General features: G+C 41.4%; 1 protein-coding gene across 1 annotated transcript in view; it reads left to right on the top strand.

Annotated features, from left to right (window-relative positions):
* Positions 1 to 15,694, top strand: part of MYT1L (myelin transcription factor 1 like) — a 901,397-nt gene that overhangs the window by 327,146 nt on the left and 558,557 nt on the right. Inside the window, 2 exon segments of the mRNA XM_030198923.1 lie at positions 5,733 to 5,944; positions 7,989 to 7,991. Coding sequence (XP_030054783.1) covers positions 5,733 to 5,944; positions 7,989 to 7,991 — 215 coding nt within the window.

Consider the following 15,694-nt stretch of genomic DNA (forward strand, 5'->3'; position numbering starts at 1 on the left):
TACAGACCAGATAGATGCTCCAAATCAACTCGTTACCTGCATGACAGACAGCTGTCGGCAATGGTCACCTGTATGAAAGACACCTGTCCACAGACTCAGTGAATCAGTCAGACTCTAACCTCTACAAAATGGCCAAGAGCAAGGAGCTGTCTAAGGATGTCAGGGACAAGATCATACACCTGCACAAGGCTGGAATGGGCTACAAAACCATCAGTAAGACGCTGGGCGAGAAGGAGACAACTGTTGGTGCCATAGTAAGAAAATGGAAGAAGTACAAAATGACTGTCAATCGACAAAGATCTGGGGCTCCACGCAAAATCTCACCTCGTGGGGTATCCTTGATCATGAGGAAGGTTAGAAATCAGCCTACAACTACAAGGGGGGAACTTGTCAATGATCTCAAGGCAGCTGGGACCACTGTCACCACGAAAACCATTGGTAACACATTACGACATAACGGATTGCAATCCTGCAGTGCCCGCAAGGTCCCCCTGCTCTGGAAGGCACATGTGACGGCCCGTCTGAAGTTTGCCAGTGAACACCTGGATGATGCCGAGAGTGATTGGGAGAAGGTGCTGTGGTCAGATGAGACAAAAATTGAGCTCTTTGGCATGAACTCAACTCGCCGTGTTTGGAGGAAGAGAAATGCTGCCTATGACCCAAAGAACACCGTCCCCACTGTCAAGCATGGAGGTGGAAATGTTATGTTTTGGGGGTGTTTCTCTGCTAAGGGCACAGGACTACTTCACCGCATCAATGGGAGAATGGATGGGGCCATGTACCGTACAATTCTGAGTGACAACCTCCTTCCCTCCGCCAGGGCATTAAAAATGGGTCATGGCTGGGTCTTCCAGCACGACAATGACCCAAAACATACAGCCAAGGCAACAAAGGAGTGGCTCAGGAAGAAGCACATTAGGGTCATGGAGTGGCCTAGCCAGTCACCAGACCTTAATCCCATTGAAAACTTATGGAGGGAGCTGAAGCTGCGAGTTGCCAAGCGACAGCCCAGAACTCTTAATGATTTAGAGATGATCTGCAAAGAGGAGTGGACCAAAATTCCTCCTGACATGTGTGCAAACCTCATCATCAACTACAGAAGACGTCTGACCGCTGTGCTTGCCAACAAGGGTTTTGCCACCAAGTATTAGGTCTTGTTTGCCAGAGGGATTAAATACTTATTTCCCTCTGCAGAATGCAAATAAATTCATATGCTTTCCACAATGTGATTTTCCGGATTTAATTTGTGATGTGCTATCTCTCACTGTTACCAATAACCTACCCTTCAATTATGGGCTGCTCATGTCTTTGTCAGTGGGCAAACTTACAAAATCAGCAAGGGATCAAATACTTATTTCCACCACTGTATCTGCTGAACCTAAATATTTATGACATCTGCAAGCCTGAAAGCTATTGAGGTGTTGTACAGTGAGGCACAGTAGGTATTTCCCTATTTCTGAAGGACGCAGAATTTGCTTATCCGACATTGTGGCCTGGATGTCCAACCGCCACCTGAAACTGAACATGGCCAAGACCGAGCTTATCGTCTTTCCACCAAAACCTACCTCCTCTTCCTCCACTCTCTATCTCAGTTGATAACACCCTCATCCTCCCCGTCTCATCTGCCCGCAACATCGGAGTCATCTTCGACTCCTCCCTCTCCTTCTCTGCCCATATCCAGCAGATAGCCAAGACCTGTTGCTTCTTTCTCTTTAACATCAGCGAAATTCGTCCTTTCCTCTCGGAGCACACCACCCGAACTCTCATCCACTCTCTCATTACCTCTCACCTCGACTACTGCATTGGAGAAGAGACTGAGGCTGAGGGGAGACATGATAGAGGTATATAAAATGATCACTATGGACGCACAAGGGGCAGCAATATTGGTTTGGGCTGAAGACGTTACGAACCCCAGAAATACTGCCTTCCGCACAGGTCGTTCGCCCTCCCCGCCCCAGTATGGACGTAGGGTGGCGTACACTGCACGACCATATGCCAATCAAAAAAAAATTACAGAAGGACCTTATGAGACTGGGAGACTGGGCAGCTAAATGGTAGATGACGTTTAATGTGAGCAAGTGCAAGGTGATGCATGTGGGAAAAAAGAACCTGAATTATAGCTACGTCATGCAAGGTTCCACGTTAGGAGTTACGGACCAAGAAAGGGATCTGGGTGTCGTCGTCAATAATACACTGAAACCTTCTGCTCAGTGTGCTGCTGCGGCTCAGAAAGCGAATAGAATGTTGGGTATTATTAGGAAAGGTATGGAAAACAGGTGTGAGGATGTTATAATGCCGTTATATCGCTCCATGGTGCGACTGCACCTTGAGTATTGTGTTCAATTCTGGTCGCCACATCTCAAGAAAGATATAGTGGAATTGGAAAAGGTGCAGCGAAGGGCGACTAAAATGATAACGGGGATGGGACAACTTTCCTATGAAGAAAGACTAAGGAGGCTAGGGCTTTTCAGCTTGGAGAAGAGACGGCTGAGGGGAGACATGATAGAGGTATATAAAATAATGAGTGGAGTGGAACAGGTGGATGTGAAGCATCCAAAAATACTAGGACTAGGGGGCATGCAATGAAACTACAGTGTAGTAAATTTAAAACAAATCGGAGAAAGGTTTTCTTCACCCAACGTGTAATTAAACTCGTTGCCGGAGAATGTGGTGAAGGCGGTTAGCTTGGCAGAGTTTGTCCTTTAGATTGTAAGCTCCTTGAGCAAGGACTGTCCTTCTGTGTTAAACTGTACAGCGCTGCGTAACCCTAGTAGCGCTTTAGAAATGTTAAGTAGTAGTATATGAACCTGGGTGCCCTGGTTTATAATCCACTGAGCACTAAACTGCCCCTCTGCTCTTTAAGGACATCTGTGTGGCCATTTCTGTAAAAATGCTGCCAGACGTCCATGTCCCTTGATTTTTGTGTTCATAATTTGGCCATTTCAGTTTGTAAAAAGGTTGTTTATTTTAGATGTTCTCACATATTTTTGAACAGGAAACCCTGACATATATCTTGTTCGATAATGGCTGTGAGATGGATGGGGTTTTTTTTTAACATTATCAGCAAGACATCCCAATTCTAACTTGGACATCCTTTTGAAAATACCCTGTATGTTTCTATGTTTAACAGTAGCTGGGTTGGAATTTGTAAACTTTAGTACATGCATTTTCCAAATGGAGCCGCACCACTTTTCTTTCTGTTTTTGTTCTTTTTATTCTTTTTTAGTTTTGGATCTGAACTTTTTTCATGTGGAACTAAGATATCACTAGATTGTCTATGTTACAGAGCATTCTTAAATGATGCCACTACTATGTCATATATATTTATCAATGCTAAATCATTCATAATATCTGGATCTTCACACTGCCAGATGCCATGGAGAAGACAATCTCTCTGTCTCACATATGCGTAAGCACATGCACATGTATGCATGTGCGTGCAGTCCTGTCAGATCCAGGACTAGCCCCTTCATTCTGCTCAAGTGTTCTGTAGTGTGTCCCCTGTCAACAAACTCCCCATATATTTAGTACTAGTTAGTCAAAGCAGAGCACAGTGCAGTGATTGATCTGCAGTCATTGTCAGAAGGTAGAGACAAAATGAAAGAGTGGCACCACTTCCAATTTGGTGTACACATGTAACCACTGGATTGTGAGTGGCATGATAGCTTTCTTAAGTACTGGAATGCATCCCTGTTCAGACCAGTGACAGTGTGCAAACAATGTATAGTGGAACCCTAATATAACATAACCTACAATAACACGAATCCACATATAACACGATCTTCTCTCCTCTATTTTTACATTCAGCTCCATTTGCAATTTGGTTCAATTGTGTTCATGTTCTATTGACCCTGCTATAACGCAACCCCATATTTAATGCAATGATATTTTATGGATCCCAATTATAGCATTATATTAGAGTTGCACTGTATGTGTTGCAGAAGATGTGAAGGTAGATGCAGGAAAAGAATGGATGATGGCAGCTTCTCTTTGTATGCAGTTAGGAGTGCTGGGTATATAGAGTTGAGACAGTGATTAAATAGAAGTGGAGAAAATATCTTGTCATCAGCATTCAATATCCCTTTTTTTAAGCTAGCATGCCCAATTTACTCAATATTCAGAGCTAACCAGCCATTCATTAGTGCATAAAGATAGGACTACTATTTATGTGGTCTTATTTATGCACTAACACTGGCTGGTTAGCTCTGAATATTGGGAGCTAACTGGATTCCAATGCCGAAATCCTCCCGGAATGCCCCTGACATAGCTGGCTTATGCTTTGGCTGTAACCAAAGTGAAGATAACTGGTCAAGTGCCACTGAAAATGATCACTTAGCCACCAATAAGCAAGTTAACTGGTCGATGGCTGGCCAGTTAACTCACTTTGAATATTGGCTGGCTTGTGGATTCGTGCATTTGTTGACTTTTCCCCAAATATCAATGTTTTCTGCCAGCTGTTCCTGGTGTTATGCAGCCTTCCTATTGCATTAATGGTTTATTTGGTGACAGTAAACAGTGTTCTTCTTTTGAGTTGTCAATGCACTTCTTTTTCTCATGGGTGAATAACTGTTTTGGAGAGTATGCAAATAAATCATTACAGAGATTGAAGTATGGGCATACATATTTGTTTTCTTATTTGTTTGCATTGACTTCATAGCCTACACATGCTCAGTGAGTTTTCTTCACCCATTTCCAGAAATTGATGGCATCAGGCAAGCATCCATGTCATCTCTGAATGGAGGAGTAGCCTAAGGGTTAAGGCAGTAGGCTGAAAACCAGGGAAGTCCAGATCAAATCCCACTGCAGATTCTTGTGATCTTGGGCAAGTCACTTAACCCTCCATTGCCTCAGGTACAACTTTAGTGGCCCTTTTACAAAAACTTAGCATGCACTAATGAAATTAGCATGTGCTAAATGCTAAGAAGCCCATATGTATAAGATGGGCAATTCCCTGCTGTTCAGACACCTGAACAGAGCCTTCTGGGTATTTATGGCAAACATTTTTCATCTGCTGTCCAAACAGCTATTTGCTACAGCCTCTACTCTGGGCTCAAAATAAGTGAATTGATCTCAAAGAGTTTGTTGAAAGAAAAACCTTGACCTATACCTTTAGCCGAATGTATGAAGCTCCTTGTCATTCAAACATAAGCTCAAATGGAATAATTTGGAAAGAATTCAGCTATTTCCACGTGGCAGATTGAAATGGCATAATCCAGTGGTTCCCAAACCTGGTCCTGGAGGAACCCCAGCCAGTCAGGTTTTTAGGATATCCACAATGAATGTTCATGAGAGAGATTTGAATGCAGTGGATGCAATTTCATTTTGGTGAAAATGGCCGTGCCTAAAGTTAGGCATAATTCCCGGGTGTAAGCACTATTCTACAAACAACACCTAACTTTAAGCACGGCTTATAGAATAGCACTTTTTTTTGGTGTGCTAAGTGTGTATACCTGGTCAGGCTATTATTCTATATAAGGAAGTAGGCACCTACATTCCTTTATAGAATAGATTCTTACCAGGCATCCAATTATTCAGTTGCCCTCAGTAGGTATAGCACTGTATGTATATATGGAAACAATATTATTTATCTAGCAAGCCAACTTATGCATTTTGGGTGTGCTGAACCCAAAGTATTCTATATTGCACAGAGACATCTTGATTCATACATATTTCACTTCAGAACAAATGCCAATACACAAGCTTAACTAACTGAATGTATCTTTAATTTCTAGGCCTATGTGTTTTGTTAAACAATTGGAGATTCCGCAATATGGATACAGAAACAATGTCTCTACTACTACACCTCGCTCCAATCTAGCCAAGGAACTGGAGAAATATTCCAAGACTACATTTGACTATAATAATTATGACAACCATGCTTATGGCAAGAGAGCCATAGCTCCCAAGGTGCAATCCAGGGACATTTCTCCCAAAGCATATGATGGTAGGAGGTATATACTCTTATGCATGTGAAACATGATTGCAGTTAAAAGAATTGATATGAATGATTTAGTAACTCATTTAGAAATCAGTTGTAGATGCAGTAAACCATGGAGTTCAGTGGTGTCCTTGGCCTACTCATATTCCTAAGGTTAATTCTTGAATGAGAGGAACCAGAATTCCTCATTTGTGAAGAAAGGGAACAGAAACACAGATTTAAAGTGAATATAGTAAATATGTATCTACATTAATAATGCCTCAGTCACAGGGTCCATCAAGCAGTATAACTGTGCTGAGGTTTGCGCTTGAAACCCAGGACCAAGAAAACTTATCAACAGACTGCTGTTTTTATATTATAGAATATATAATTTAAAAAAATTTTCAATATCTCAAAGCTAGCTTGAAAATTAAAGTTTACATTATAGTATATCAAGACAGATAAAGAACCATCAGCCTGCCTAGTCTGCCCGGTTTCTTTAATCAATATTGTGATAGCTAAGGATATATCCTGGTAGTTAGTCATACAAGCTTGACCACCTTCAGGGTATCATTCCTTATTCAAGTCAGTTTTATTTTCTCCACTTCTACTTTTAGATTTTCTACTGTTCTAGGTAGATAAGCATGACTACTACTACTATGTATTATTTATACAGCACTGCTAGACATACTTAGGACCCTGTTAATTAAGCAGCACTAAGTGTTCGTTAGCACTTTTAGAGTGTGCTGATTAGCACATGCTAAATGCTAAGTTGCCCATAGGAACATATGGGTGACCCTAGCATTTTTAGCATGCACTAATTTTAGTGCGTGCTAAAAATGCTAGGGCAGCAGCAAACAGGGTCCTTAATGCTTTGCACCTAAACATAGGAAAACCAACCTATTCGGGATAAAGCAGACAAATACAAGAATTATGGACTATCATTTCATATATGAATGGTTAAAAACAATATGGGTATTAAATAGGAGAATAAGAGGTTAATAATAAGAGTAGCTTCAAAAAAAGTGGGCTTTTAGGCCTGATTTGAATAGGACCAGAGAGGGAACATGATGTACAAATTTAGAAATGTATTCCAGGCATACAGCACAGCAAAGTTGAAAGAACAGAGTTGGTGCTGGAGGAGAAAAGCACAGATAAGGGTGACTTACTTGATAAGTAACATTCCCAAGGAAAGCATAGGGAAAGTAAGAGAAAAAAGGTTATAATGAATGTACTTGCAGATTAGTAAGAGTAGTTTAAACTGTAGAGATAGGGAACCAATGAAATGAGTTGAGAGATTATGTGAGTGTAGTGACTGGCTGAATATAAGACAATTAGCTGAGTTTTTAACAGATTGAAATGGAGAGAAAGTTCAGTAGGAGTAGGTTACAATAATAGTCTACGTTGGAGGTGATTAGAGTATTAAGTGTTTTGGTAGGGTGGTCAGAAAGAAAGGGCAAATTTTGATATTATAAAGATAAAATAAAAGGGTTGATATTCAAAGTGGTTTAAAGAACAGGAGAGCCTCCTGCCCAGTTAAATTTCTTGTGCCTGCAAAAAGGCTGTCCTAATTTTATCTTCTGAACTATCCGGATATCGGTCTGAATATTGGCTGGTGCCCAGTTAACTTCTGGAAGACAACACATAGCCAGATATTCAGCATTGAATATCCAGGCTCAGTTCTGCCCACAAATGCCAATGGCTGAAAATCTGATGACTGTCGCAGGCTGAATATTGCTCCCTACAAAACGACTGAATGTTCACTCAAAAATTATGAATAACCTTCACCAACATAAAAGTGGAAAATAAACATCTAGTGCAATACACCTTCAGATAAACTTCTGAAATTCTCTATATATTTACATATGGAGGAAAAAGACCTCTATAAACTGAGTGGTGCTTTCTTCAGCAATTATCTAGTGTACACAGGTAATACATCATCATTGGTCAAAAAACCCTCGGATTTTTCCAATAATTTTTACAATTTTATCAATGTGTCAAATTTCACTCAATCATTATTGGGCTCATTTTCGAAAGAGAAGGACGCCCATCTTTTGACATAAATCGGAAGATGGTTGTCCTTCTCACAGGGTCGTCCAAATCGGTATAATTGAAAGCCGATTTTGGACGTCCCCAACTGCTTTCCGTCGCAGGGACAGCCAAAGTTCAAGGGGGCGTATCGGAGGCATAGCGAAGTCTGGACTTGGGTGTGCCTAACACTAGGACGTCCTCGACCCATAATCGAAAGAAACAAGGACGTCCCTGACGGACACTTGGATGACTTTACCTGGTTGTGTTTTTATTACGACCAAGGCACAAAAAGGTGCCCAAAATGACCAGATGACCACCGGAGAGAGTCGGGGATGACCTCCTGTTATTCCCCCAGTGGTCACTAACCCCCTCCCTCCCTCAAAAAACATCTTTAAAAATATGTTGTGCCAGCCTCTATGCCAGCCTCAGATGTCATACTCAGCTCCATCACAGCAGTATGCAGGTCCCTGGAGCAGTTTTAGTGGGTGCAGTGCACTTCAGGGAGGCGGACCCAGGCCTATCCCCCCCTACCTGCTACGTTTGTGGAGGAAACAGCGAGCCCTCCAAAACCCACCACAAACCCACTGTAACCACATCTAGGTGCCCCCCTTCACCCGTAAGGGCTATGGTAGTGGTGTACAGTTGTGGGTAGTGGGTTTTTTTGGGGGGGGGGTTGGGGAGCTATGTACCTGGGAGCAATTTATGAAGTCCACTGCAGTGCCCCCTAGGGTGCCTGGTTGGTGTCCTGGCATGTCAGGGGGACCAGTGCACTACAAATGCTGACTCCTCCCATGACCACATGGCTTGCATTTGGTCGTTTCTGAGATGGACGTCCTTGGTTGCCATTATCACCGAAAATCAGAAACGACCAAGTCTAGGGACGACCATCTCTAAGGATGACCAAATTTCAGGATTTGGACGACCCTGACCATATTATCGAAACGAAAGATGGATGTCCATCTTGTTTCAAAAATACAGGTTTCCCCATCCCTGGATGGGGACGTTTTGCAAGGACGTCCTCATCAAAACTTGGACATCCCTTTCGAAAATGCCCCTCCACATCACATAAAGTCTTTACCTTCAATCAGTCTTTACTATAGAGCATGAAAAAATAGTTCAAGGCATCTTAATAGTCCCAACAGGGTCCCATTTCACCCATGGCTTTGTCATGCAGCCTGCTTGTCCTCTGAGAAAGCAGTGTACCCTCAATATAAATGCTGAATTATCAAGCATCAGTCTTGCAACAATCTATCTTGTTCAGACATGCTCTGCTGCCAGTGAGTTCCATATCCACGCCACTTGAAATTTTTTGCACAGCAAGCTTATTTCCCATTGCACTAGATGTTTATTTTCCACTTTTTTTGTTGGTGATGAATATTACCCCCCCAAAAGTTTTAATATATGAGGTTTTATAGTAAAACCAATGCACAGACCACTTCTTTCCTCATTTTCAGTTCTTGACCTTGTTATGTTATTTGCCACTTCCTTTTATATCTGTTCTAATTTTACTTAAATTTCAACAGTTTAGGTTTCCATCACTTCACCTGTAGGTTATTCCAGATTACAATCATCTTTTTAGCAAAAAAGTATTTTCCTCATATCTTCTTTGAGATTTTCTCCCTCTACCCAGACCCCTTGTTCTTGAATTTTTTGTGTGTGGGTAGTAAATTCTTGTACTTTATTAAAACCTGCTAAATATTTGACTTTTTTTGTGTGTGGGTAATAAAGTCTTGAACTTTATTAAAACCTGCTAAATATTTTTATTTATTTATTGCATTTGTATCCCACATTTTCCCACCTCTTTGCAGGCTCAATGTGGCTTACAATACATCATGGATAGTGGAAATATAATAGAAAAATAGGCATTTAGTGTTACAGAAAATTTTTGGTAACATGATAATGATAAGACATGATAGTAGTATGACAAGCAGATATTATAAGACATTTCTAACTACATGTAGAGGATTTATGTATATTCACATTGGTTGATCTTTGTGGTAAGCCTTGCTGAAGAAATGGGTCTTCAGTAGTTTGCGGAAGTTCGTTAGTTTGTAGGTCATTTTTAAGTTGCGCGGCAGTGCGTTCCATAACTGTGTGCTTAAGTAGGTGAAGTTTGATGCGTGCATTACTTTGTATTTTAGAGCTTTGCAGTTAGGGACGTGCAGATCAAGGAATGTGCGGGATGATCTTTTGGCATTCCTGGGTGGTAAGTCTATCAGGTTTGACATGTAGGCTGGTGCATCTCCATGAATGATTTTGTGAACTAGGGAGCAAATTTTGAACGTGATGCGTTCTTTGAGTGTGAGCCAGTGTAGTTTTTCTCGTAGGGGCTTGGCACTTTCATATTTTGTTTTGCCGAATATAAATCTAGCTGCAGTGTTCTGGGCTGTCTGAAGTTTCTTGATTATTTGCTCTTTACAGCCGGCATAGAGTGCGTTGCAGTAATCTAGATGACTGAGCACCATTGATTGTACCAGATTACAGAAAACATTCCTTGGGAAGAAAGGTCTTACTCTTTTTAATTTCCACATTGAGTGGAACACCTTCTTGACTATTTTCTCAAATAAAACTATTTTCAGTGCCTTTTCTATGTAGAAGACATGTTGCAGGCTATATACCATTTTGTTAGCTCTTCTCTGAACTGCCTTCATCCTCTCAATGTCATTACAAAGGTATGATCTTCACAAATAAACAGAGTATTCAAGATAGGGTGTCAGTAGTTTACCTATAAAAGGACAATATTATGTCATTTTCTGTTGATAACTATATGGGCCCTGTTTACTAAGGTGTGCTAGCATTTTTAACGTGCCTACAATTAGTTTGCGTGCTGTGTAGGCACCTATAGGGATATTGTAGGTGCATACACAGTTAATGCGTGTACATGGTTAACGCATGCTAAGAATGTTAACATGCCTATAACGCAGCTTAGGAAGTAGGGCCCTATATTTGTACCCATTCACACAGTTAATTTTTCCTGTTGTTTTATTACTCTGACAGGCAACTTTCAGATTATTCTGATATGATTACACCTTAGGCCCCCTTCTATTAAGCTGAATTAAAATCTTGAAGTTATCATGCATTAATGGCAAAAATTAATATGCAATAACTGCAAGGTATCTGTGTTAACTATTGGGGGCATGACCAGTATTTTCCAAAAAGGATGGTACAGAGACAATACACTGCACTGCAGAGAACATGGATACACTTAATAGTACTTAATAAGGTGGTATTAACTGCTCCATGTTATCTGCTATGGTAGTAGTTAACACGCAGTACCATATTGTATGATAAGAGAAAAGCGCAGACCCTGCCCATTCCCTGCCACATTCTGCAGTTTTCAATTAACACAAGAATTAATACTCTCTAAGGGGCAATTTTATAAATTGATGCCATAATTTAGGTGCCTACTTTATACAAATTGTAAGCCTATTCTATATGGACAGTTACACGCGTAATTTTTATTATAGAATACTAGCATAAGTTGGCAGTTACATGCCAACATTTAACCATGCCTACTTATACCATGTCAGTAGCAGCCCACTTATGCCACGAGTGGAGGAGTGGCCTAGTGGTTAGGGTGGTGGACTTTGGTCCTGAGGAACTGAGTTCGATTCCCACCTCAGGCACAGACAGTTCCTTGTGACTCTGGGCAAGTCACTTAACCCTCCATTGCCCCATGTAAGCCGCATTGAGCCTGCCATGAGTGGGAAAACGCAGGGTACAAATGTAACAAAAAATAAATAAATAAATGAGATAAACCCATGACTCACCCGTACTCCTCTCCCTGTGAACACCTCCTTGCATTTATGTGTTAAGGCAGTTGCATGCTAAAATTATACAATACCACTGAGCACGCACCTAGCACTTATGCACATAACTGTTGCAATTAGGCATGTAAGTGCCAGTATTCTATATCTTATTCCTGCAATTGGTGCCTAGCTTTATATGCCTGTTATAGAATGGGGGGGAGAGGCAGTGTCAAGCCACTGCATTAACTGTTAGTGTGAGTCTGTGCATAGAGGTATTAAGTACTGAATTCCCACATTAACCCCCAGTTTCTATTTATGGCAACTAAAGTTGCACAGCCAAATTACACATGCAACTTAATTGTTTAACAAGCCAATCAGTGCTGATAATTGGCCGCTAACAAACAATTACCAGCACTAATTGGCACTAATTAGAATTTATATGTGCAGCTTTCTAAGCATATTTTGTAAAATGGTGCGTGTAAATTCTAATGTGCGGATCACAAAAGGGGGTGTGGTCATGAGAGGGGCATGGATGGGTCATGGATATTCATAAAAATTATGTGCACTGTTATGGAATATGCCTGATTCATGCCTAAGTTAGGGGTGGGCATTTGCACCAGGCTTTTATTGATGTAAATGGCCATGCCTAAAGTTTAGTCATGGGGACAGGTGCTACGTATATTCTATAAACTACGCCTAACTTTAGGTGAGGTTTATAGAATAGCACCAAGCATGTTTTTTTTCTGTGCAAACATTTTAGATGCCACTTGTAAAATCTGGTCCTAACTGCTTAATACACCTCAGTAAAAGAGGGCTTAAATCTATATTAAATAGCTGTCAGCTATTTTCTTAATTGAAAAATAGCTAATACATAGCATCCCATGTATAAGATCTTGCAGTTCCTGTACCGAAGGACTGCTGTCAGCAATTTTCAATGTTTTTTTCTAGTCCCATTTAAAATTTTCCAACCCTTCTAGTATGTCTTCTGTGTTTCATATTATAGTATATATGTATTGTGCTTCAGCCTTGGGAGTTTGGATGGATTCTAAAGTTGGACTGAAGAACCATGTTTCAAAAACTTTCAATTTTCTTTCTTGTATTTATAGCTGTTGTGTCAGCTGAGACCATATTTAAATCAGACTGGTGCAGTCCTGGATTTTGGCAAAATTAGATTATTGTAATAGCATTTTGGTGGTCCTTCCATGTAGGATGTTGTCTGATTCATGGCTGAATCAAAATATGGTAATTAGGATCATTGGTGGACTGAGAAAATATGATCATGTGTCACCAAAGTTAAGGAATTTACACTGGCTTCCTGTACATTTAAGATCTATTTTTGTTGACAATTTTTTGAGATCCCTGGATCTGAAGATTACCTTCAATATTAGAGATTCTGCTGATATCATTAACACCTTGAGAGGGATACAGCTGTTAAATGAAATCCTTCTGGTCACACTGGACATAGAGTCATTATATACAAATATCCCACAAACTGAAGCTATTGAAGTAATAAGAGATGCGTTGATCAAGGCACATATATGTCCTCGCATTCCAGTGAAATTTATAGTTGAGCTAGCTGCTATAGCCTTGAAGAGGAACTTCTATTTTGATAGTACTTTTTATCAACAGGTGAAAGGGACTGATATGGGTGCACTGCCAATCACACACTTGTTAAGAGATATTATTAAGATTTTGCGTACACACTGGCACATCATCCAGGGGATAGATCATTTTCAGATCAAGGAAATTATGATTGCCCACAAGAAAGGAAGAAATTTAAAGGATGTGCTGGTCCATTCTGTCCTCCCTGGATCTAGTCATCAGCCTATTCAGAGACCTGTGGGGCATCATAAGTGTGGTATGTGTTCCGTATGCCAGGTCAATATTAATATTAAGACCTTCATTCACCCCACCACTGGAGAGACATTTGAATTTAAAAACTTTACTAACTGCAAGAGCTCAGGTGACATTTATATTACAATATGCCCATGTTGTTTGCTTTATATAGGAAGAACCATATGATCTGTCAACAAATGGATTCTGGAGCATAAAAGTGCACTCAAGAGAATGGTGTTGGAAAAACCACTTGTGTAGCGTTCTATAGAAAAGACCCGTTTGTTACAGTTTCTTTGTTCTCAGTATTCCAAATCCTTCATGCAGGGGATGTGATCTGGATAGACTACTTCTACAGACAGAAAAAAGGTTTATTTACAGGTTTAACACAGTGATACCCCATGGTCTGAATCAAAAGGAGGAATCTAAGGGCATCTTTTACTAAGGCGCACTCACGTGAGCGCGCCTTAGTAAAAGACTCCCTTAGAAAATACTGTGATAATCACAGGACCTGTCCTACCCTAAAGAGGCCACCAGAAGGTACTTGCTGTCTTAGTGAAAACCCTGTAAAATGCCAGGAACTGGTCACTAGAGGGAGCTCCAGGGGGGACACCAGTGAAATACTGGGAAGGAGTCACTAGAGGGAGCTCCAGCAAAGACCAGGCATATAGGAGTTAGGGAGGACTCATAGCAGTAGATTCCCTTTAAAAGGAAGTGCATGGAGAAGGTACTGGACTCTTCCAGAACCAGGAGGAGGGGCCCAAAAGGGGTGTGGGGAGCTATTAGCAGCCTAATAAAGAGCACCTTCCAGGAGGAGCTGAGAGAAGGGTAGGGGACTTCCAGGAATCAAGGAAGGAAAAGATGATCTGAAGAGGAAGGAGGCATGCAGAGCATCTGGTAACCTGAGAGACTGGTTGGAACGGGCTGTAAACACCGGGGCATGAACCCCTAAGAAATGCCGGACTAAGAGGGCCAGAGGAGAGGATCTCTGCCAGATGCCTGGGGATGTTAAGGCAACTTGCCATGTCCCATAACCAAAGAAGGTACTTGCCTTGATATTGTGATAATGAAGCAAATAACTATTGTGAAACCCAATGTGAAGAAACATTGGAAGATGTGAATTAAGAACTGGACTAACAGCCGGGGCTGTGGAGGACAGGAATGTAAATTTAGAGTGAAAATAAAAGTCCTGTCCAAGGGGTGGTGGCTGTTCTAAACTAAGACCCAGGTACCCCATAAAGTGGGCTCAGTTGAAGACTGTTTGATGAACTGTTTGCTGAAAGAATTCCCTGCTTGCATAGTTAAGGAATATTAAGAGAAGTAGAAGCTGCCTAAGAAACGGCTAATTTGCATATTTTGGTGAAGCCTGCTAGAACAATGTTGTGTCCCCCCAGAAAAGGTTCCATGAGGGCGTGCCACAAGCATACCGAGACTGCAACCTGTTTCTACGGGAAACGCCAAAAAGGAGGGGGTCAGCAACAGGATGGATGATAACTGAGGAACAGTCATCTTGAGTGGAAGGAGAACCCCTATACCTAAGACTGAAGGTATGAGCAGTTATAATTACAAGCTGTTTCTAGGATCTTTCTTAGAAGCAAAGGTTTTGTGATATTTCTGTGAACATCCCGAGTGAGTTTGGAAGCTTTGATTGTTGAGCAGAAGTCCGAGGTTGGCTGAGGCCTCCACAGTTGTTTCAGAAGCTCTCCCACTGATCTGCATTAGAGAGGCGGCATTGCAAGTGCACCTAGTCAACACAAGGTACTCATCACACAGGCTACAGTCAAGTTTATGGTGAACTGCGGAACTCCCACCAAGGCCTTGGCTGTCTGAAGTGGTCAGATCCCAAACATAACCTCCAGAGCGGGAGGAGATTGGATGGAGAGGGTCCTTGGCTACAAGGGGCTCATCACAATACTCTTCCACTGAAAGGGTGGTGGAATGGTCTCTCAGTGGAGGTCGTGGAGACAAGGACTGTGTCAGAATTTAAGGAAGCATGGGATAGGCATGTGGGATCCCATAGGAAAGGAAGAGTTAGTGGCAGACTGGATGGGACATTTAGCCCTTATCTGCCATCATGTTCTGTGTTTCTCTGTAAGAAATGGACTTTTCTGTGTTTATGTGATTGTTTTAATGGTGACTTCTGCAGCATTTTTTATGACAGCTT

Source organism: Microcaecilia unicolor, chromosome 3, assembly GCF_901765095.1.
Source record: "Microcaecilia unicolor chromosome 3, aMicUni1.1, whole genome shotgun sequence".
NCBI classification, from domain to species: Eukaryota; Metazoa; Chordata; class Amphibia; order Gymnophiona; family Siphonopidae; genus Microcaecilia; species Microcaecilia unicolor.